The sequence below is a fragment of the Argiope bruennichi genome, chromosome 2 (assembly GCF_947563725.1).
Source record: "Argiope bruennichi chromosome 2, qqArgBrue1.1, whole genome shotgun sequence".
NCBI classification, from domain to species: Eukaryota; Metazoa; Arthropoda; class Arachnida; order Araneae; family Araneidae; genus Argiope; species Argiope bruennichi.
Genome location: NC_079152.1, coordinates 88,336,627 through 88,361,711, shown reverse-complemented (window position 1 = coordinate 88,361,711; position 25,085 = coordinate 88,336,627). Strand labels below are relative to the sequence as shown.

The following is a 25,085-nucleotide window of genomic DNA, read 5'->3' as shown; positions in this document are numbered from 1 at the left end:
TTAAAAAATTAAGGACATAATACATTTAACTAAATTGTTATTTATAATAATCTTTTATAAAGAAATTCTATTTTTTTAACAAATGTAAAATAAACTGAAAAATAGGAGATAAGAAAAAAAAATGAAAGGAAATTCCATAATAAGCAGTTCTATTATATATTATTATTATATTTATATTTCATTATATTATTATTACTATTATTATATATTATTTTTATTCAAAAGAATACAATACATAATATCCTGATAGGCCTCTTATAGTAACTTGGATATTGTAATCCATTAATAACTCCCAAACCCTATCTTTTACCACAATTCACGCACAGAGAGACTAACATGTTGATGGTCAATGTGTTAAATGAAATATATGCAAAAAAAAAAAAAAAAATCTGAAGTATTCTTTTTTCTAGAGGGGGAAAAAGAAATATCTAGGATCCGGACAGCTGAAAAATTATTATATTATACTGAATAGTGCCACAGCTTTTGCTGCTCCCCACTCCTATTAATGAATTCATAGAAGATTTGACAAAATTATGTGTTAAAGTGTAAATCTGAATTTTATAAATTTTTTATTATAGTTATTTTCAATTTGGTTAGTTCAATATACAGTAGTACATTATAATATGATAAACTTATACACTGATTAAAAAAATATAAAATAAATAACATTTGAGTGTTCAAACATTAAATTGAAAAGTATGTTATACATATCTGACCTTGATGGATGGACAGTTACACTTCTTATTGGATAAGATGTTCCAAAAAGAATATCCCTTTTTTCAGAAGATGAGATGTTGACATACCCAGCATATCCCATACTGGTACAAACAATAAAATCATTTCTTTCTAATGGTGATTCTTTTTCTAATTCCTTACCCAAGGCTTTTAGAACTGCTCTAAAAATAATTAAAAGAAATATTTTTTTTAAAAAAAAGAAACTATAAAGCAAAGAAATTTAATTTTGCATCACTAATTAATTATTTCAGCTAAATAATCTTTAAAAATTATAATGATATTACAATTTGTTAATTACAAATAATTAATAATTAGTAGATGCATTTCCTTTTTATGATAAGTGGTATTTAGCAAGAGGACAGAATTTAAATTCCTCTGAAATACATTCAAAATTTTAAAAATAAAGCTTAAAGATTTAAAAACTGGAATAATTTTAAAATCATTAGATACAGTGCAATAAAATGCTTTTTGCCTTTTCTTTTTTTTCTTGGAAATTACGCAGGTTTTAGAATAAATTATATCTGCACATTGTTTTATAGACCTCTTATCAACATTCATTTGATGATATTGTCAGAGAAGATCTCACTTTTTAAAACAGGCTGAAATATTTCATTTCAAAAGAGATTTAAAAAAAAAAAAAAACATTCAGAAGACTTTTAAAGTAATTGTTATAAATATTTCAAAAGAAAACTATTGAACTGATTGCAACAAATGAAATATTTTCATAAAATTATTAAAATGAAAGTATACTTAGATTTTTAATAAATGAACAAATAGCAATTAATTCAAAAATATACATCAAATGTGGAAATTGTAATTACTGGTTTTTGAGATTCTGGATAAAGTAAATAAAACAAAAAAAGAGCAAGATTTAATATAATAGGATATATTAACCAAACCAAGTAACTGTTTAATATGCTGCAAACTACAGGATCATCTAAAAGAATAATATTGCAAATAGGGAGAATACTCTTCCTTCAAGACTCATACTAAGTGCATTAATATTATATTATTATTTTGGCTATACAAATTTAAATCCATGTTTCTTTTATCTAGTTAACTATTTTATTATTTGGTTTAATTAATATTTAATTAACTAGTAAAAATATCAGAGAATGAATGCATCTATGAATAAAATTTTATACCTAATGAAGAGCTGCCTTTTGAATACAATAAAAAATTATTAGGATAGTTTTGCAATTAAAAATTAGGACTATATTCAAAAACAGACTCAGTTTTCTACACTTTCTCTTCTCAACAAAAATAAATCTATTCAATCTCTGCTGATATTATAAGCATTTTTGAGACATGTTCTTTATTTGTTTTATTATAAATTATCAGATGATGTTCACAATAATCTCAACCCATTTATTCAGAGTAGTGAGCAACAATAAGAACTACTTAAATGCCTATTTTTTTAAATTTTATTGTTACTGTAAAAAATAATTTTGGGTTTAAAAAAAATTTTCTATTCAGAAACATGAAAACTGAAATTTTTAAATGATAACTAAAACATATATATTTTGGACAATGTCAAGTCGTCTCTCACATGGATTATATTAATAATCCACACAAAGTATAGCCCTTGAAAGTAAAGAACCAAATTTCCTAATATCATTATCTGTTTCAATTTTTTCATCTACAGCTAGATGTTTTAGAAAGCTGAAACAAATTTGCAAAATAAATATTATTTTTTTAAATTTCTTTTCCATAATTTTATTTTATCATATTGAGATTTTGATTTTGCTGACACGAAGAATGTCAGCAAAATCAAAATCATCTGTGGTTGATTTACATAATCAAATTTTCTTATTAAAATGAAGTACAGGCAGAAAAGATAATTTACAATAGATAGTTACAAAATTGTTACCCACTGTTTAAATGTAAACCTTGGCTTAAAATTAAATGATACTGAGACAATCGAACCTCTTCCAATTTCAATAGACCTGTAATAAAAATAACAATAATTTTCATAACCTTCATCCTAAAAACATGTTTTTAACATCACATGCTATTTTTATATTCATAGCTAAAATAAAGATGTGAAATATTAATCCATATTTTTTTTTATTTCAAATTAGAATTGACTGATTTTAACAATTTAACAAATCAAATTCCTAAATCTTTTTTCTATATATAGATTGTTTCCTATATAAATACATAAAGACATCTAAATAAAAACCAACCAAAAATAACATTTTTATCAAGATATATGTTTCTGTAAATAAGACAAATAGCTTTACATTCAAGTTTTAGTTAACTTAGCATTCAGAGATTCTAAAACCAAAAAGATATTTATTTTATAAAGAATGAATTTAATACATAATAACTAAAGCGATTTTATTTTATAATAATCCAATTTCTAAAATGCAAAAAATTATACAAGTATAAATTAATTTAACCTCCATTACCATGATTCACTAAAATCTACAATATTTCAAATGTAATAATTTCTACAAAAAAGATGCAACCTATGTAAAAGAGTAACAGTAATAATCAAAATATAACAGTTATACATATTTTCTTAAATTTTTTGCACTCAATATATATGAATCATAAAATATATAAATATTCTGAGAGCTAAATAATAACATGTTGGTCATATCCCACTTTGATATGTTTTTACCTCCTTGACTTATTTATTAGATTCTATAGTTCACAGATTTATGTTGCCTAGTATTTAAATATTAAAATTTTCAAGTCACTTTCAGCATCATTATAAAAAAGAAATCTTTTTAAAAATTCAAAAGAAACAAAAGGCAACTTTAGTTCAATAAGCTGAAAGGAGTTTCAAAAAACTTTTTTTTCAGATTGTCATGTTACGTAAGAAAAATGTTTAAACTAATACAAATATAAATAAAAGATTTTTTTAATTAAATTAAACCAAATTTGCTAAGGGATACATTTTATTATGTGCTTTTTCAATGTCACAAAAAAAAAAAGAAAACAATACCAAAAATTACAAAAACAAGAAAATATTTTATAAAAATATGATAAGTGAAAATTCAACTTACCACTGAAGCACAAAATTTTCATCAAAAAAACAAACTTTACTCTCACTTGTTCCAGCAACAATTAAATCTCCACATGTTGCAAGAAATGTTATTGAACAATGTGGAGCAAATATTTGCATCATGCGAAGACATATTCTTTGTTTTGGATCCAAGGTTAGTTTAGTTATATTCAGATTAACTGTAATTGAAAAATGTGTTCAGGAAAACAATAAAAGCTCTTATAAAATTAAGTTCAAAATAATATAAAGAAACCTGTTTTATCTTTGCTATAAAGTGGACAACTCCATAATACAATTTTTCCTTTTGTAGTTCCAGTAAATGCTAAGGATGACAAAGATGAGAATATTGTTTCTGTAAAATTCCCAGCTTGTTTGCAAGCTTTCTGAAAAATCAAGTTTTAAAAATAATTAGTTCAATGTTTTCTACTAGTAAAAAAACATTCAAATTTTTCTAATAAAGAGAATATTTTGTGAACATAAATCATAAAAAGACTTTTTACCAAATATAAAAGAGAAATGCTGAAATATTTAACTCATCATATTTAAGAAATGATTTGAATAAATGTTAGTTATATCTATTAAATAACCTCAGTTATTTTATAATTTTAGAATATTTTTCTCTAATTTCTTTAGAAATACAATGATATTTAGCTCTACAAACTTCTTATGACACATGGAATAATAAATTTCATGTTTTGATTGAGTGTAAAATATCTACCACTCATAATAAATTTTTAAAAAAAGGAAATAAGCAAAATATAACTATATGAAAGGGGTCATTTCATTTCCAGCCAGGAAAATATAAAAAATAAATAATTTATATTTTATATCCTATTATTTCTATATTTGTTTCAAAATGTAATAATATAAATCATCCATCCAAAAAGATAAACATTTTGGGAATTAAAAAAAAAAACATTTAAAGATAGACTTTTCTAAGTGCAAACTTAATTTGCTTTTTCCAAATTAAAAAGCAGAGTTGAATTAAAAACAAACATCAATTTACTTATGTTTACACATAAGGATATATTCATTAATCTTGTATTTTCATAAATAAATAGTCAAATTTTAAAAAATCATAAGATTAAAACAAGAAAAGAAAATATCAAACTAATCATATGATTTAGAGTTATTTCTACTAAAAAGGTCAAGATATATATTATTGATATTATATATTATAGATTTAAAATAAAATCCATAGTTCAATTATTGTGTTTCCTTTAAATTTTTTACCATTTTTTAAATGAATATAAATATCTTTCATCACCATTTGTTGTCCATCACTATACATCAATATATGTTGCAGTTATTTACCTTATCATTGGACACTGTACATGGTTAAAAACACTATTTGTCATTAATTTATTCGCATAGAGACATAAAAAATGCAGAAAAATACTATGTAAATACAGACAGAAAAAAAATGTTTACACACAAATATGGAAAATATGCAATGACACTATTTTTTATTTTAAATGCAATTAGAAATTACATTATAATTTTTCTATTCCTTCAGTGAAAAACTTATACTTTCAAATATCAATATCTGAAAAAGAAACCTCATATTAATGTCCTTCAACTGCAAGTGAATGTAATTAACTTCAACCTAAGAGCATATTCTAATGCCTGTTTTGTTCTTTGATAGTTTAAAAAGTCTGGACCTGTCCAAATTTCTAGCAAATTATTATGATCTGATAAAGAGCTTGTCATACATCTAAAACACAAATTCTTGTCCCAATACTTTTTGAAAATAATGCTATAATATTAAATTTATTTCTAAAAATGGTAATAAGTGTCATAAAATGTTACTAAGACAACAATGTTTATGAAAACCATCTAACAGTGTACATTAAAATTATTTTTAGTATTATAAATATGGATGTAAAGTACACTTAATGAAGTGCTATCCATCTGGAAAAACCAGAAAGGAACACTTTTTGCAATAATATTTCTATAACTATTTTATTATGGATTATAAAAAAATTATTTAACATTTACAATAATAAAATTTCCTTATTATTATCATATCATAACAGTTTCTACTTTGTTGACTACCAAATAAAGTATAAAATTAAAAAAAAATAATTTTCAGCAATTTTAATTGACAGTTACTTGCATTTAAAAAACATCTTAGATTGCACCTTTCATTGGGAATAAGTAAACTTAGTAGAAAGAGAAAAATGTTAAAAGCAGAATGCATCATCAAAAATTTATGACATAGTTCATTTAGAGCAATAATAAAAAAATTACCATTACATAAATTCCTTATTTGAAACAAAAGATAAAATAATTTTTATTTAATTAACATTTTAATATAAAACTAAAGGATATTAAATTCTTTTAGGATATATAAATTATTTTTAATTTCTTTTCTTCTTTTTTACATCTGAACAAAAATAAAGTTAAATTCTCAAAAAAATAAATATAATGTTTACTTATTATTAGATAATCTATTTCAGTTTCAGATTATTTATTTCTATTCTAAAATGCAGTTAAGTACAGATGCATAAAAAAATATCATCAATCTCTGATAATAATACATGGATATTTGTATTATATGAGTAAAATGCAAAATTACTTCATCATATAAACTTCCCAAATTCAATGCTGATGACACAATTCCACTTTCATCCTATGCAAAATAATATTTTCCATGAATCCCAATATAATAACATGAATTTTTAATTAAAGAATCACAAATTTGCTTTAAATTCATACATACCACTTTAAAAAAATGAACATCTTTTTTGCTACATGATGTAAAATGAGAAGAATCCTTTGAATGAAAGGTTGTATAATGCTAAAAACACAATAAAAATTAGCTTTTCAAAATTTACTAAACATGTCATTAAATAAAAAAAAATACTATTAACTAATAACTCAACAGTTAAATAAAATTATAAATTTTAATTTTAAAAATACAATTGAGCCTTTATATTAAAACAATATACTTTTAAAAGGATGCAAATTAAAAAGAATAATGACGAAATGACATTATGAAGATATTCTTTCCCATAAAGGCACAACTTGATTTTCAAGAAAGAAATCTCAAAACACAATTATGAGCATCTGAATATTTTAAACTGGCATTGATTTAATCTCTAAATAAAAATTAAAGTTCACTGCAAAAATGATAAAATCTTAACCATGCATATTTAAAACAAACTAAAATAAAGAAAATTTTTGCCTATGTTATTTTAAATCCAATATATATATATATTTGATAAATAGAAAACTTATAATTCATCAAGTGTAAAAAATGCTATTTTATCCTTATAAATGTTTCTACATATATTTTAAAAACTCATTTTCAAACAAAACATCGAAACAAATAATAATTTGTTTTGCTGAACATTTCTGAAAAGTTTATTATCATTTATTTATCAAAGTGTTTATTCTTCTCATACAGAATATTTCAATTTGCAAATCTTTTCCATCTGTTATTAAGAATTAATTTCCATCCTTTAAAAAAAATTATGCATTCAGAGATTTTTGCAAATTATATATACATTTCCAAGCAATTTTTACAACCTAAAATTTATTATTGTTATAAAAACAAAAGTTTAAACTTATAAATTATCAATATAAGTAGGATTTTCACTTATAAAACGCTTTTTGCAAGGGGATTGAAAAGAAATTGCAGTAATAATGTAATTGATCTGAATGAAAAACAAGAAAAAAGAATTGCAAATAAAAATACGATTTTGAAAACTTTTTATAAAAAATTTCTCTTTTAGTAAATAAAAATAGAGAAAAGATTTTTTTAAAAAGATAGAGACAAAAAAAAAAAGATTGCACAACTAATTCAAAATTATTTATACCACAAAAATTGATAAGTTAAAATTCCAAAATAATGCAAATTTCTTCTATAGTACAATAAAAAAGTAATTCTATAAAATTTATTAACTGATGTAATTAAATTCAAAGGAAATTTAAAGTATTACTTATTAATTTGCATGCATTTCAAATTAACAAAAATAAAGTGTTCATTAAACAATGAATAAGAAAATACATAAATATACCTGAAACTGATCATTGTCTTTGAATGTATAAGTACAATAAGGTGCCATTTCAAGTAACTTCCATTTCCATAGAGACAATTCCTAAGCAATAATTAGTATTATATCAAATATTTTAAATCTGTAAATATGGTTACATTATGCACTTTTACATAATATTTAATTTCAACAATAAATGCACTATTTAATGCTAACAGCTAGACTTTATCATCTAACTATTTTAAATATGATCTTAATTCTAAAAGTCTCCCCCCCACACACACGCACTATCTTGCAGAAAAATTGAAGAGAAATTATTTTACTCCAAATAACTAGTATGAAGCAAATAGCAAATACTTGTGGAATTCCTCCACTTAGCGTCAGCAGTATATTTCCATCTTCAGAAAAACACATCCATGCAACACCCTCGTTAGGAAAATATCCAGATACAATGAAAGCAATGTTTCTTCACATGCAAGAGAAAATAAACTAAAATAAAGACATATTCATTATCATAAAGTAAGGCTGTAAATATTTTTAAATTAATCCAAATGGTTTCTTTCTTCAAATTTAATTTTTTTTTCATTGCAAATTACTGAAAATCACAGGTAAGAAGTGTTTAAAGTAGCTTTTAACTAAAATATTATAGAATTATGTCAAATAAATAATAAAGTATATTTAAAAATAAACCGAAGAAATTTTTTTTATGAAACTCTTTTTCATAAAGATTCTAGCATTTTTTTTAAAGTAAAATTAAAGCTAAAAGTTAGATCTCAAGATTTTATTCAATTTTAACCATCAATTATTATTTACATATTAGAAGCCATCTTGATTTTCCTGTAAAATTAGTTTGATTATTACAAACATGTGTGGTGAAAGCTTATAAGCCAGTTAACAACTACACTACCTGAGCAATTGCTTTTGTATCATGGTCATGTTACTGGACTGCGAACCACAAGGTCCCAGGTTTTATCCTCACCGATTAAATTTGCTCCTCACTAATCCATCACATTGGTGACCTTGGACAATGAACCTTCAAACTTCGTACAGCTGTTGTGACGCCATCTATCTGCAACCAAAGTTGTCAGACTCACTTGACGCAGCAACGGCATCAGCAACCACTCACTCACACATGCTCGCCATAATGATTGGCACTACACAAATGGGTACAGGTGCATTATACTCAACAGCACATAAATACATCACCACTCAACAGCCATATTGTTCGTCTCACCTCTGACTCACTGGTGGGAGAGTCTATGGTGAAAGCTTATAAGCCAGTTAACAACTACGCTACCCAAGCAATTTTGTACTGTGGTTATGTTAATGGACTGCGAACCACAAGGTCCCAGATTCTATCCTCATTCATCACATCTCATCTCATCACACGTTTCCTTATACAAAGGCCATTTATAATTTAATTGCTTTTAGTAAATAATTTTCAGAAAAGTTATACTATTTTTAAGTATATCTGTCAGTTTATTTGTATAATTTACTGTTACTCTGAATCAGAAAATTCTTTAAAAAAGATTTTGAATTTATTTTAAAATGCAAAATCAATATATTAAAATGCATATTAATCAAAAAAAGAAGAATTCCATTTCTCAGTTTACAAAAATAATTACCCATTTCTTGCATTCCATATAATTAAAGAATTTTCCATTCCATAATCTGCAGTAGCTATGTAAGTTTTGTCCTTAGTTATGGCAACTGAAGAAATATCATTGACCTGGCAAAGTTATCAATAAATTAAAATTAATACTTCATGTAATAATTAACAAATTATAATGATGTATTATATAAATTTTTAAAACACTAGACAAATGAACTTGAGCTCTGTAAGTGAAAAAAAAAAAACATCTAATAAATGTCTTGTGAAGAAACTATTCATTATTTGAAAAATATATAGGATATTTCAGAGATTTTAATACAAAATGAATCGTTCTTCGAAAATGTCATTTTTTCGAATTCTCTTTTACTTTTCTATGTCATTTTATATTTTTTAAAAGTAACTTTAAAGAGAATTTTTCTCACAAATGTGAAAAGATATAAAATATATTTCATAATTCACATGAATGTTATACTGCGTTATACTGCAATTGTCAGAGAATGTAATAATACATATATTCTGGCAATTGGTATTATTACAACAACCAATAAACTTTTGGACTTTACAATTATTTTTCTAATCAACATTTCAATTTAAAGAGAAAAATAGATTCTACTATAAATGCATTAAAATGATCATAAAAAAATACTTTTACAGAAAAATTTAAATATATTTAACAAATTATATTATATTAAAACCTCATTGTTCTATTCTTTGTTTGATTCAAGAGTTTTAATTCAATGTTTTTTCTGTAATATTGATTTATCATAAATTTTCTATGCAAAAGAAATTAATTGCTAAATATTTACAGAATGGAATAATTTGTGAGAAAAAAATGAAAATAATCCTTATATTATAGCCTACTGGAAAATAAATATATGGAAAAATAGAATTTTTGATTGAATTGAAGAAAAGTTTTAACTGAACTGAACGGCAATTTCTTATTTGGTAAAAAATATAAATAAAAATTCAATGAAGGTATTAAGTGTTTAAAATAACATAAGAGGTTTAGAAGAAAAAGAAAGAACAATGTAACATGATCAGGATTTTGGAACAAAAATTTTATAAATAATTTTCAATCAATTAAACTTGAAATACATTAACAAGACTGAAGCCCTTTCATAAATCACATTAAGAGGCAAATTCTATAGAAAGATAAAAATTTCTAAAATTCTCTTCATTCCTAACAAAATAGTTTATATTGATTTCATTCAATTAATAAACCAAATTACTAAAAATTAAAGCAAAATGTTTTAAAAATTGATATATTTTAGCAAAAAAAAACTAAGTAACCAATTTTGTTAATAAAAAGCTAATTTGAAAGCTAATTAACCTTTTATTGCTAATAGCATTCACAAATATCATAAGTGCATGTTCTGAAATAACATTCAAAATATATTAATGAAGATCCTATTCTATTAATGAAGATGTGTTATCAACTAATGGCTACCTATAAAAGTGTTTCTTTAATGCTTTTATTAAAACAATTTTATTAAAAAATTTGTGCTTGCAATATCAGTAGTAAAATGAGTATAAATTATTTTGAACTTACAATTTTTCAGAATAACTTTTTTCCTTAAACACCATGTTAGATAATTAATCAATAGATAAATTATATCATAAATCAACTTGTAAACTATTTATTGCATTAGGAATTATAATTAATAACTTATTAGCACTTGTTTATAATTATAAAAAATTAATTAATATTTTTATTAAATACAATTAAAAATATATATTAATTAGTTTGCATATCTAAGTGACTTACAAATTTTAAAATAACATTTAAATTAACTAATAAATACCATATTCTCTATAACAGTTTTAAAAATAGACTATCAATTTTTTTTACATTAAAAAAAAAGATTGATGTATAACTTCATCTAAAAATAAGCTAGATTGACATTCAGAAAATGATTCCAGACAAAGGAGGAAATTATCAGGAAAGTTTTGATACATAAATAGAAAACTTGTTGTAATAAGATGAGACAAGGTGACCTTGCAGATGTAAAAAGTTGATTAAATCTTAAGGAAAAATTGTGATGAATTTTTAAAAGAGGAAGCAGAGGTAACAATGGGAGAAAGGAAAAATATAAATATAAATCATCCCATAATTGCAGTATGTAAGCTGAAAGAAAGTTGACTTCAATCAAAAAGCTTACAAATTCTTGTATGACACTTGAAGAATATTTATACCCTAAAAAGATAATCAAATAGTTTTACAAAATGTTAATCTATCATATCTGATTTAATATAAATCATCAATGATATACATTAAATAAGTATCCCTAACTAAGAAATAATTACATTTTTTAAGAACTAAAACCAATACTTTTTTTAATATACAAATATAAATTTCACATCATTGGTAGACGATTCTAAAACAATAAAGAATTTGCCACCTAACTATAAATTTCACATATTATTTTATATTTTAACTATTGTAAAACTATAAATCAACATTTCCATTTTAATAAAAATCATCACCCCATTAATAATCATGTAATGTGAGTAATTTTTTAATATATTTAATAAAAACAAATTAGTAGTAAAAAAATATATAAATCAGGAAAATAAAAATAATTTCATAAAGCAGAAAAAAATAATCAGCTTACTAAAAAATGGATTAATTAGTATATAAAGGCATTTTAAAAAAATATATATATCTACTTGTCCAAACTTTACAATATTATGAGACAGCCTTTCTATCTTATATATAAAGTTTTGTATTATTAGTATTACTATTGGTAAGACTTTCAATCTGAATATATTCTAAATTTCCTTTTTAAAAGTTATTCTTTTATTTTTACTTTCCATATTTCTAATAACCAGGAGAAAATTATGATGCTTTTTAAATCTTGTGTTAAAAAAATAACTTTTTAAAATAAAGACATGCTGAATAAAAAAAATCCAAAATATTATCCATTTATCCATTTCATTTTAAAAATGCTTTACACTGAAAAAAAAAATCATTTTATTTAATATTTTGTATTGGATAAATTTCAGTTCTAATGTATAATCACACAAGATTACTTCTAAACATACTACTAAAAAAAATTAATTGAAAATAAAATTCACTTCTGAGGAATAAGAAATTTTAGAATAGTTAGTCACTATTTGCAATAACTCAAGAATTAATTATATTGTTTTACATTAATTAAAGAAAAACTATCAAAGAAATACTTCAATTTTTAAAAAATTTTTATTATATTTTATTATTTTATTATATTAGTGATATAAAAAAAATTACTAAAATTATTGAAAGATTTTAAGTAGAGTTTGAGAAAGCATAGCTAGATCTCAAACATGTTACTGATCCTATGTAATGATGAAATATAATTTCTTTTTTAAGGAAGAAATATAAATTGTAAATATCTAGACTGCATTGAAGCTTTCTCATACTAGATATCATTTGATGATGCAAAACCGATTACCGTAATATTTAATTAAAGAATTATTCATACAAAATTTTAATAAAGGAAATGGATTAGGAAATTGGAATAAAAACTTACATGACCAGAAAACATATGTTGTCTGTTTTCAATCCAATCATACCAAACTCCAATAGATCCAGCAGCAAAGAAAATCCCCTTAACAGTAGCAGATGATGTATTTATAATGGGAACATTTGTATTATAACCAAAAATCCAATGAAGTTTCTGAAATATTTTATGAAACTCAATAAAATATAGCAAAGAAGTAAATTAATAAAAGAAATAAATAGTACAGTAAAAATTTACAAGCTGCAACTACAGAGTCAATATCAAATTTTTAAATTTCTGAAATAACTTTTCTATTTTAATAGCGGAATTTTTGTAAAAATGGAATAAATTTGATATGGAACATTAAAAAAATATCCCTAAAACATATTCAGAAATTAATATCATTGAACTTCATACACAAGAGTGATTTAAAATTCCATGTATTAAATTTCAGAAAATCAGACATATAGAAATACGATATTGTAAAAATTTTATAAATTGCATAGGTGTTAATTCATTTGTTAATAAAATTTTAAAATAAATTAAAACCATTGCTTATGAAGAAGCTAGTAATAAATGAATTCAGAAAATTACATCTTGAATTCTATTTGAAAGCAGCATTCTTACTTACGAAAGGAAATAACTCCATATCTTTGTTTTGTAAATCATTTAATTTGGTATCATGGTTTTCATTATGTAAATCGATGTGCTTAAATATGTTCTTATTCATTCCCGCAAATTTCCGTATTGCGGCTGTCAGGACACTTTCAAACTATTTTTGAAAAAGATTATAATTAAAAATATAATTATGACAAATATTTAAAATAACAAATGAATAATAATAAAACATAGAAATTATTCATTACATTGTACAATATATATAAGTTTGTACTGTACGTATATATAATATTTCATTCAAGAACACCGCTCTCACATAGTTTTGATTTCCGAAATCTGATTTTTCTTCATTTCAGTTTAACTTTCACAGCATTGTAGAAATCTTTTCATAAATGAATAGATTGGATTTTTCAAAAATAACTTAAAATTCATTATATAACTATTACATTTTTTTATAATTAATTGAATAAATCATGAGTTTATTTCTTCATCTAGAAAATTTTATTGATAATTGGGTTAAAGCCCCTTAAGTTTAGCTGTAACTGTACTGAAAATAAAATGACAGCGACAATATTGATTATTAAAAATTTGTAAACAATATTTTATGAAAGGTGTAAAAACCTTTCATTTTTGAATACAGTCATACTTTCTTATGGAAATCAATAGTGAGTACAATAGTTTTGTGTGTGTCTGTTGATCATTATTATCGTTTTTTTTATTTTATGATCCTTTGTATACTTATTTGGTTCTCTCCTCTCAAATCTCTGTAAGCATATTGATCAAATCATCTGTGAATAAATTAAATCTGCGAAGTTTTTTACCGGCTTTAACTTTATAAAATCTTATAAAAATTATAGTTTGTAGATTTTTTTAAATTTCTTCCGGGAAGAATAAAGCATATTAATTCCATAATTTAATGAGCCCTATTAAATAAAAATTGTATCGATCAGAAATTTAATGAGGAACTTGTAATTAATTAAGGATTTATAGGGCGTTGATCTGTTTGCTTTTATTTGAGAAAAATTGCAGCATTACTTAGTGTTTTTAAATTTTAATTCAAATTTTAATAACTTTTGAAATATTACATGTATTTTGACATGGCATTTAAAATATAAAAAAAAATAATTTACTTTTATTCATATTTTTTTTATTTTCTGCATTTATATTAAAGTCTGGAGAAACGTATAAAAATTGTAAAATTAGTCTGTCACAGCATTCTTATGAAATAAGTGCCATGATCTATATGAAAACGAATCAGTATTATATATGCAATATGGATTAAAAGAATTTAGAAGTTATTAATTTTAATTTATTTTTACTCTATTTAGATTTGACAGAAAGTTTGATCATAATTTTATGATATTTTCATTTTTTTTCTCTCACCTTATTAGGCAATTTGCACTAATTTCTAATATATAAGTATGATAGATTATTGTTTTTATCTAATTTTATGTTTAAAAAAAATTTAAACTGGTGTGAGTATGTATGTATGAAAAAGAGAGAGATAAAAGAAAGTATACATTTTATCATGTAATCGTTATAGAATTGCAAAAAAGTAAATTTAATATAGATTTTTCCTTGATTTTTCTTGCATTATATATTAATTATAAGAATTTTGTAATGTTATGTGCTGCTTTTTCATTTATGAAGGTTTGGTTTTTATAAATTTTAATAAAATCCCGATAATATATCATTTTCTATTGAAACATGTCACATTTTGGATAGGAAGTTTAACCAACCTAATCTAAGAATTTTCAGACAAATGCTTATTTTTTTTTTATATTTCCTCATTAGTTCATCTTAAAAAAATTTTATTTGTAATATGTGTTAAAGCTTATTCTATTTTTTTTATAAAAAGTAAATTTCAAATTGCTCATTTGTTATTTAAAAAAAATTATAATTAGTTTAAATGTTTTTTCCTTGTATTTATACTTTTTCCTCCCTTATTTTATTTTTTCTGAATATATTCAATTAAAAAAATAATATGTCTTATAATTCTGTACTTTTCATACAAGTTCCATACTATGCAGCTTTTCAAATTACAGATATAATAATCTTATTTAATATTTTACTGTGTTTTTATAGAAAGATATACAAAAGAATTTAAGTTAAAAATATTTTATTTTTCCATTTCCCATAATTCCTCCATCATTAATTTTTGTGATTTTTATACTTCTTTAATCATACAAGGGGAGCTAAAATTCAGTAAATATTAATCCATTATTAAAATCGCATATTATAAAATAAATAAAAAAGTTAAATCATAGATTTAGAACTATTTAATTTTATCAATTAATTCACCTTTTGCTGTTATTGTTAACTTTGATTTAAATTAGTGGCAGTTGAAAATTGCTCTGTTTTCTTCAAACTTTTATATTTGCTCTTTTTAGTTTCATTGGTACCCTATGAAATTTTGTGTATTTTTTACTCTCTCTTTCTTTTGTGAGTACATATGATTTGCAGTTTACTTTTTTAAATTACATAATCAGAGTCATAATAATTGTCAATTGTATTACTATTTATTATTTTTTAGCACTATTTCTTTCTTATTTTCTTTTTTTTAACTCTGTTATAAAAGTCAGTTCTGAGTTTAGAACAGGTTGATTTACAAAACCATAAGTTAATTGCTAAAGAAATTTTTTAAAGTTTTTCATTTTAATTGTTTTTTCATATAATGTTTTTAATTATTTCATCAATAGTAGTTGGTTTGATACTTAGCCATTAATGGGTTGAATATATTTTTGAAGCTTTCAGAAAAGTCTGATTTAGAACTGTATAGTTTTGGAAATGGAATTATTTATTGAAGTGCAAAAAATTTATTAATCTAATTATTGAAAGTACAGTTAAACATTTCATATTAATTAAACCTGGAGTAGAAAAATAGTTATATTTTGAATGTGCATTGGTTATATTTTGCTCTATATATATTAAACAAAAATTTTAAAAGTTATTTAAATAAATTCATTGATTGCTGTTTATTTGCTGCTTCGAAATTACTCCTTCTTTTATTAAGTATTTAATTAATTAATCATGTTAAAAGAAGCAATGTTATTTTATTTATTTATTTATTTGGTAAAATTTGACATTTATAGCATTCAAAGGGATAAATCATTGCAACTGGCACAGATTATAAGCATATAAGAATATTATAAAAACCTTTATCCAATTAGCATTTGCAATGCATATATATATATATATATATATATATATATATATGTGTGTATATACATATATATAGCACATGAGTTTCTTACTTAATTTTAGTGCTATTGGCAGCCTTTATGAGTTACAGAAAAAAGTTAGCATCTTTACTTTATGAATATTTTATGATATTTTTATTTTTGTTGGATAATATTTTTCCCCTTTTAAAAAACTATGCTAATTTCATTTATACAAATAAGAGACAATTTAACTCTTTTGAAAGAACTATTGGTGGTAAAAAAAAAATTACCAATGAATTTAAATAGAATCAATTATAATTGAATATATGTAAGATCTTATTTAGAACTGCTGATATATTGTATAGTTAAAAAAAAAATTCATGTCTAAATTTTATTTTTATTAGTTAATTCATTGAAAATTTTTTAAGGCAGTAATGAAATTCTAAAAATGAAAATCTTATCTTTTTAAAAATAAAATCCTTTTAATTTGAAATTGTGGTCTCCTCTCTCTCTCACACACATACTATTTACTTTTGAGGGTACTGCATATATTTGTATTCTTCATAATGTTTTCTGACTGTAAGCATTATATAATTTCTTATTTGTAATAATAATAATTTCTTTAAAATTTTTTTAAGTCATTTCAAATCATAATCAAAGTATCATAATGAATCAAAAATTATATATTTTTATTAATTATAGGCCATTAGTTATGAAAAAGCCTTTGGAATGCAGTCTTTAATTATTGTTCACTTGCTAGCATTTAATAAACATGTACCACAAAAGATTTAAAAGTACAAAATTTAAATTTTGTTTTTAATCTAAATGCTTTATGCAATATTTAATTCTTCAAACGACCTATTATTTTAAGTTTTGATAAATAGTCTTTTAAAGGGGATAAATTTTGCTTTTTGATATATGGTCAAATTTTTAGAGTCTTAAAATATTATAATCATGGAATATTATGAAAATATATGCATAAATAATAATATGCTTTTGAGTTGTGAAAAATTGATAAAGCTAACTTTTTCAGTTTGATTTTGAAATTTTTAATTTTTATTAATTAATCCAAAATGATTATTAATTGCTCCAAAAATTGCTATTGCTTGAAAAAAATTTAGATTTATATTTTTTCTATTAGATGAATAAAAAAAAAATGGCAAAAGCGGCATTTGCAATTGCCTTATGAAAAGTCCTTACTATGTAACATCGGCTGCTTTTCCAATAAAACTTTAAAAAATAATGCCTTTTAATATGAAACAAATAGAAATTTAGTTTAATTGTAGATTTTAATAGAGTGAAAACAGAAAAATGCTGCTTAGCTACATTGTAATATATAATGCAACCGCAGATAATCACTTGGGTCTGTTAATATAAACTTATCTGAAAATGTGATGGTTAAAATGAATATATGTAAAATTGTTTATTCTCCTTGTACTTTGTGAAGAACTAAGACAAATTGCATATATTTAATAAATGGGAAAAGCAATTTTACTATTTGATATTTATAAATAATACCAATAAATTTTCTCAAAAATTTTAAATAAGATTAGAATGGCAAAATGTGCTCATAAATGCAATATATATACATAAGTGAGAAATATTAGTTATAAAATAAGGTTGTACCTTATAATTATTTCTAAATTTTTTGACTAAACGGTTGTGGATTTAACCCAACTTTCATGGAAGATCCACCTATCTATACAGGCTTCATGTTGCAAAGTGTAATAAACCCAAGGATCTTAGCATAAGTATAGTATGAAAATTTCAAAAGGTTGTTGATTAAGGAATCATTTCGATTGTTCAAAATTTTGACATATGACATGTTTTTTATTTATTTATTTAGGATATGAATTTTTTTAAACCAAATTAGTGATTCAGATTTTTGAAAAATCTATATCTCTTGTGAATTTCTATTTAAAAAATGTTTTACTGATATATTCAGTTTAGAAAGAATATTTTTAAAAACGTCTTCTGTATCATTATTTTGTAATTAAAATATTATTAATCTTTCAGTACCTTTCAAATATTTATTTTTATAATGAAATTCAAAAAATATTTTTGTCAAATTATTTATGAATTAATAATTATAAAAAAAAAATTTCAGAATGTATGCATGTATATAATAGACCAATTACATCTTTCGAAAAAGAAAAATATCTAAGAAAGCACCAATTTCTAATACCTTACATTCTAAGAAGATAAAAGCAGATAGAAATCATAACTGTTTATTGAGAAATACACCACTAGTACTAATACATTTTAAATAGAATTTTAATCTCATTAATTTTGGATATTATCTAAAATGTAATGATAATTTTTTTCCTAATTTGGAATGTCAAATAATTATATTCATTGTAATGCTTTTTAACCCCTTCTCTGAAGATATTCGACCTATAAATTAGTTAAATTATTTTGTGAAGTTATTCTGTTCTAAATTCACTGGAATTATGGCTGCACAATTTTTGTAAATAAAATATTAGATTAATACCTTTTTTTTATTGGAAAAGAAAGAGAATTTAATGTAAATATATATATATATATATATATATGGTTAGATATTTTTAGTATTTCAAAGGACAGCAGTCACCCTTTGTGTTAAAAAAAATGTAAACAATTAAATTTTGGATTTTTTCCCTATAAAAGTAATAAAGTGATATAGAGAAAAAAATAAAGTGATAAATTTATTGGTTTAAGTATTTAATATTCAATATTCTGGTAGAAACACTTTAAAATAACTGTATTAACACTTCAAAATTGTATTAGACTCATCTTGCTGCTTAAAAATTAATTATATATATATATATATATATATATATATATATATATATTTAAGATATGTAAATAAAATTTTTTGCTCTTAACATGTGCAATTTTAAAAATGAAACAATGGCAACTTTTAAGTCAAAATATCTTTTTTTTACCAAAAAATATTCACATAAATTTTTGCTTCATTAAATTCAGTTTTAAAAATGAATGATAATAGCTCTGCTATTTAATTTAAATGAGTTTTAAGAAATATTTTTATTTTAATCAAGGATTCATTGCAAGAATATAATTCTGGTACTTTTTTTACATATAAGACTGTTTTTATTATACTTAATTTTCTGTTGAAAAATTTAACTGTATTTTATTGTGTCTATTAGTTTTTATGTTAATTAACTCTCTTAATTTTTATATATATTTTTGTCCTTTTTAAGTACTTGTTTTACTATATTGTATGATAATTAATTTGAATTCCATTTGGGCAGAGCAATTTTATTAAATAATCATGCAATTTTTTTTTTACTCATTTCTGTATTGTTTTAAAATTTATTTTATTTCTAATTACTATATAACTTTTTTTCATGTTTAGCTCTAAAAAATTTTTCATTAACAGATAACTCTAATTTTTTTTCCTTAATTAGTGAGATATTCTGACATCATATGCCTATAAAAAAATAAATATTTATAAAAAAAAAAAAAAGCTTATCTATGAGGGGAAAAAAACCCATAAAAATGGTAGTGACCACCCAATGTCTTTAACAAGCAGGAGCTTGTGAACGAGAGTGCAGTAATGCAGGCTTTCTAATCTCTGTGAGTCTAGATGCTGAGTATTGATTTTTGGGGTGAGTGGGCATGCAAGGTGATTCTACTATTGGTTGGGGAGAGCTGCTGGTTTGTATATGGGGGAAAGCTGTTCAGAGCTGTGACGCAGAAGGTCTTATTCCCAAATTACAAAGCAGACATATTGAATCCTTTGACTAAAGTTAAATTTAGAAATCTTGTGCCTTCTAGATGATATCCAGCTTAGTATACATGACATTTATTTTAAAATGTGTGTGATATTCTCTTCTAGAATGGGTAAAAGTTCAAAATGGCTCTGTAGAAAAATCAATATATATATTTGACGGAGTTTCTGAATCAGTGATCGTTGTTAAATAATTTTTAGATTGTTGTATATATATCAAGTAAGATCCTTATAATTATTCTAGATGTTGTATGTAATTATTTATTACAGTGTTATATTCTGTGTTAAACTGAAATGAACCAAAATTAGTGTTTATTTTGTTCTGTATCCAGATAAATATGTTTTGTGTCCTTGTTCTTTATGTTAGTTAACACTAATTAAATGTCATGTATAACATTTTTTAAAAAATTTTATGTGTTTATCATCATTTTCTTTCTAAACATTTGCTTAAAAACTATTATAAAAATGAATTATATAATAATATGTAGAATATATATTAAAAATTGACAATTTTTTGTATTTTTAGGATGTAAACAGAAATGCTCAAAAGAAATATTATTGTTATTTTCTTATTTTAATTTTATTTTAATTTTATCTAAATATATATTTATTTAGAATCTGCTCTTATCACAATTTTCAATTTTTCTTTTCTTTATTTTTTTCTGTGTATATATATCCCTTAAATATACTTAATTCTTATTTATTTATTTACAGAATTTCAATAGTGTGAATAAAAACACCAAAAATGACGTCAGTGAAAGTTGCTGTAAGGGTGCGCCCTTTTAATAATAGAGAAATTCATAAAGGATGCAAATGTATCATATCTATGACTGGAAACACTACAAGTAAATATTATCTTTTCATTTAATTTTTTTTGCTATATATTGTGCTTGAATTAGAACACTTATATATTATTTTCTCTCTCTAGCTATTGTAAATCCTAAAAGTCCTCCAAATACAAAGGAAGCTATAAAAAGTTTCAACTATGACTACTCTTACTTATCTATTGATGTAAGTATTTCTTCAGCAATCTTTGGTTTGGTAATTGAATATTTCTTGTACCTTTTTTTGTTTCAGAATTAAGAGAAACCATATTATACCAGATGATTATTAAATATAATAATCTTTGACTAGTATGAATATAAATTTTCATGCGCAATTTATTGAACTTATGATTTAAAATAAGATTTATTTTCATTTTGAAAAACCATTTCGTTTATTTTTAAAATATGAAGTACATAAATAAACATGATAGTTGGTCTTTTAATTTTTTTTTGGAGATAATTCACATGTTATATTGTTAAAAAAAACATTTTTGCTGCCTTCTAAAAATATTTTATTAAAATTAGAATCCAGAATTGTTATTGAAAATAGTTTTAATCCCAGAAAAGCTTATTTTTAAAATTCTTTTCAATAAAATAGTAATAGTATTAAATTGTTATGAAGACAATTATTTTTATTACATTTTACAAATTTTTCAGAATCTCATTGATTTTATAGTTACTAGGTGTGGCATTAAACTTTTTTTTTTTTTTTTTTTTTCTTTTTACAATAGCCAACGGATGCAGCATTTGCATCTCAAGAAACAGTTTATAAAGACATTGGAGAAGAAATGTTGCATCATGCTTTTGATGGGTATATATATATTTTTATAGTTATTTGTTATCTTTTCTTCCTCATTTCAACAATATGATTTATTTGTTTCTGATTTGATAGAAAATATTTCCAGATTGTTGTTGGGGAGGGAAGGGTATGATTACTGTAATAGCTATTATGATTTCTTTATTATTTTTCAATTTTTTTAGATACAATGTATGCATTTTTGCATATGGTCAAACTGGAGCTGGCAAAAGTTACACTATGATGGGTAAACAAGAAGAAGGCCAAGAAGGAATAATTCCTCATATATGCAAAGATCTTTTTCGAAAAATTAAAAATGCTCAAGATGATGATACACTTTATTCAGTTGAGGTACAAAAATATTTCTAAAGAATTTTTTGTTGATTTTTTTAATGTGACCTTGAATTCTTTTAGAGTTTTATTTTTCTATAATACAATCTAAAATAATTAAAAATTTATTCTAATTATAAATAATACATCTGTAACATGTGATATGAAAAGGTTTGTTGTCTTTCGTACAATAGGTAAGCTATATGGAGATATATTGTGAAAGAGTTCGTGATCTTTTGAACCCAAAAAATAAAAATAACCTCAGAGTCCGAGAACATCCTTTATTGGGCCCATATGTTGAAGATCTTTCTAAACTTGCTGTTACTTCATATCAAGATATCCATGATTTAATGGATGAAGGAAACAAAGCTAGGTAAGTTTTTCAAATTCATTATATATATTTTATCTTTGTAGCTTAAATGCATGATATTACTTTTATATTTTTTAATATTAATCAAGTAATTTTGTTATCTACTTTATTCTGATTAATTCTTTTATGCAGTATATTATTCAAAATATTGAAAGCATCTTAGTTATTATTCATCAGTGTGTGTTTATTTTATTTATTTTGTGTAATTTATAAATACTGACATTTTTTTTTACCTTCATTATTTTGATTTCCATTTTAATGTAATTACTATTTTTATGCGTGTGATTAATAGTATAATTGTGTATCCAAAAATTTTTAAATATGCATTTGCTGGAAATGAATTTATGCATATGTTTTATTTTCGTATTAAATTACTTTTCTCTCAATTTTAGAACTGTGGCTGCTACCAACATGAATGAAACAAGTAGTCGTTCTCATGCTGTTTTTACCATTATTTTTACTCAGAAGAAACATGACAAAACTAGTGGTCTCACTGCTGAAAAGGTATTGTTAATTTTATTGCATTAAAATATATTTTTGTTCAAAAATTTTATTTTATATAAAATATGTTTATATTTCTCATTATCAAGTAGATGATGGCACATCGAAATATTCATTTGTTGTGTTGAAATATATGTTCAAGCTTTTGTATTATTATCTATCCAATTTTGAAGGAGTGGCTATTCTTCAATCTGATTTTATTTTTGAAAAAAAAAAAAAAAAAAAAAAAAAACATGCTCACATTTTTAATTTTGAAAGAGAAATTAATCATTAATTAATTAAAGTCATCATCATCAAAGTTATATTTTTGTAATTTTTACAAATATTCCTATATCTAAAGATAAGAAATTTATTGAAAAATTTAGACCAGGAAATGCATATTTAGACAATGACTTTATGACTTTTAAGTGCTTTCTTTATCTTTTCAGAAAAAGGCCTTTGAAAAGCCTAAACTTTATATGCAAGTGTCTGCATGTATTTATTTGAATGAATTTTACAAATTTAACCCCACCCCCTCTTCAGTCTTCATTGCATACCTAAATATTCCAACTTTGTCTGCAAATGTTGAAATGTTTAATACTTGTGGAAGAAAGAAAAAATAAGTTAATCTTGGTTTCTCATTTTCTTTACATTCATAACATTGGAATAATAATAATAATAATAATAAAAAATGCTTTTTGTATACACTATGAGATTTTCTCAAAGTTTTTTTTTTTTTTTTTTTAACTTTCTGCTATTAATTTTGAATTATTACATAATTGTGTTCTATATTTGAGAAAACATTGCATTAATACATCTATTGCTAAATGATTTGCTGTGATAATAATTTTACAGCCTTTCTTTGTTTTGAATTTTTTTTTCATTAAAAAAACATTTAAATGAATAAATTAAATCTTTCTCTGACAATTTTGTTTCACTTTACATTCGAAATTTATCAATTTTTATATATTGATCATTGGAGATAAATTTTAAAAATTCTCTTTCAAGTAATGTGCCCATTTTAAAAATTTTGAACTTTTAAAACATTTATGAATCTTTTATGTTCTGATACATACCAAAAATTGATTTTCGTGTATAGTAATTGAACAAACTATAAATTTACAGCATTTGCTTGTATTTGAATTTGCTAAGAATGTATTAACAAATTCAATGTATGTTTATATTTTTAGCAAAGCAAAATTAGTTTGGTAGATTTAGCTGGTAGTGAGAGAGCTGATTCAACAGGAGCCCAAGGAACTCGCCTCAAAGAAGGTGCAAACATTAACAAGTCACTGACCACTCTAGGAAAAGTTATTTCTGCTCTAGCTGAAATTGTAAGTTGAATACAGTATTTCCTTTCCTATATTCTTTGTTAACTTATATTTTTCAAATCCCTTTACATCATATTCTCAGCATTTCCAATATTATTAAAAATGTATTTTAATCATAAATTTTATCATGTCAAAAAATTGAAGTCTTTATTAAATCTGAAATTTAATTATTTTTTCATCCTTTCTTTTTCTCCTTTTTTCTCTTTGGAAGGCTGTGAGTATAAATCATTTTATCATCCTTTTTGCTTTTAAGCTAATTCATTATATTTTAATCCAAATACACTGTATTATTTGAAATATGTATTAAATAATTTTAAATGTTTTGTTTAGGCAACAAAAAAGAAAAAGAAGGCTGATTTTATACCATATCGAGATTCAGCTCTAACATGGCTATTAAGAGAAAATCTAGGTATAGAATTAATTTCAATTTGCACAAGCTGAAATTATTTCTTTCCTGTCTTTTATGTGCAATTTGACTTGTAACTTATTTTCTTTTAACCAGGTGGAAATTCTAAAACAGCTATGATTGCTGCTATCAGTCCTGCTGATATAAATTATGATGAAACCCTAAGCACATTAAGGTACAAGAGCTTTACTTCATGTATAGG

General features: G+C 23.2%; 2 protein-coding genes across 6 annotated transcripts in view; one reads left to right on the top strand and one right to left on the bottom strand.

Annotated features, from left to right (window-relative positions):
- The window catches only part of LOC129989499 (cilia- and flagella-associated protein 251-like), a 44,777-nt gene extending 30,994 nt beyond the window's left edge, over positions 1 to 13,783 (bottom strand). Inside the window, exons 1-12 of the mRNA XM_056098072.1 lie at positions 13,704 to 13,783; positions 13,469 to 13,609; positions 12,868 to 13,014; positions 9,372 to 9,475; positions 8,104 to 8,212; positions 7,771 to 7,851; positions 6,471 to 6,548; positions 6,327 to 6,380; positions 4,002 to 4,131; positions 3,750 to 3,927; positions 2,610 to 2,681; positions 717 to 896 (exon numbers count right to left, since the gene is read on the bottom strand). Coding sequence (XP_055954047.1) covers positions 717 to 896; positions 2,610 to 2,681; positions 3,750 to 3,927; positions 4,002 to 4,131; positions 6,327 to 6,380; positions 6,471 to 6,548; positions 7,771 to 7,851; positions 8,104 to 8,212; positions 9,372 to 9,475; positions 12,868 to 13,014; positions 13,469 to 13,567 — 1,232 coding nt within the window. The 5' untranslated portion in view covers positions 13,568 to 13,609; positions 13,704 to 13,783. The remainder of the gene's footprint in view (positions 1 to 716; positions 897 to 2,609; positions 2,682 to 3,749; positions 3,928 to 4,001; positions 4,132 to 6,326; positions 6,381 to 6,470; positions 6,549 to 7,770; positions 7,852 to 8,103; positions 8,213 to 9,371; positions 9,476 to 12,867; positions 13,015 to 13,468; positions 13,610 to 13,703) is intronic.
- A 225-nt stretch (positions 13,784 to 14,008) lies between these two features.
- LOC129955676 (kinesin-like protein unc-104) overlaps positions 14,009 to 25,085 on the top strand; it is a 35,678-nt gene continuing 24,601 nt past the window's right edge. For 3 of the 5 annotated variants that reach the window (XM_056068244.1, XM_056068245.1, XM_056068241.1), the window contains exons 1-10: positions 20,279 to 20,566; positions 21,061 to 21,191; positions 21,275 to 21,357; positions 21,902 to 21,981; positions 22,152 to 22,317; positions 22,491 to 22,669; positions 23,059 to 23,170; positions 24,337 to 24,480; positions 24,808 to 24,886; positions 24,980 to 25,058. In XM_056068244.1, coding sequence (XP_055924219.1) covers positions 21,092 to 21,191; positions 21,275 to 21,357; positions 21,902 to 21,981; positions 22,152 to 22,317; positions 22,491 to 22,669; positions 23,059 to 23,170; positions 24,337 to 24,480; positions 24,808 to 24,886; positions 24,980 to 25,058 — 1,022 coding nt within the window. In that variant the 5' untranslated portion in view covers positions 20,279 to 20,566; positions 21,061 to 21,091. Of the gene's footprint in view, positions 14,121 to 20,278; positions 20,567 to 21,060; positions 21,192 to 21,274; positions 21,358 to 21,901; positions 21,982 to 22,151; positions 22,318 to 22,490; positions 22,670 to 23,058; positions 23,171 to 24,336; positions 24,481 to 24,807; positions 24,887 to 24,979; positions 25,059 to 25,085 lie in introns of those variants that run through there. The other 2 variants (XM_056068243.1, XM_056068246.1) reach the window with 2 other exon arrangements.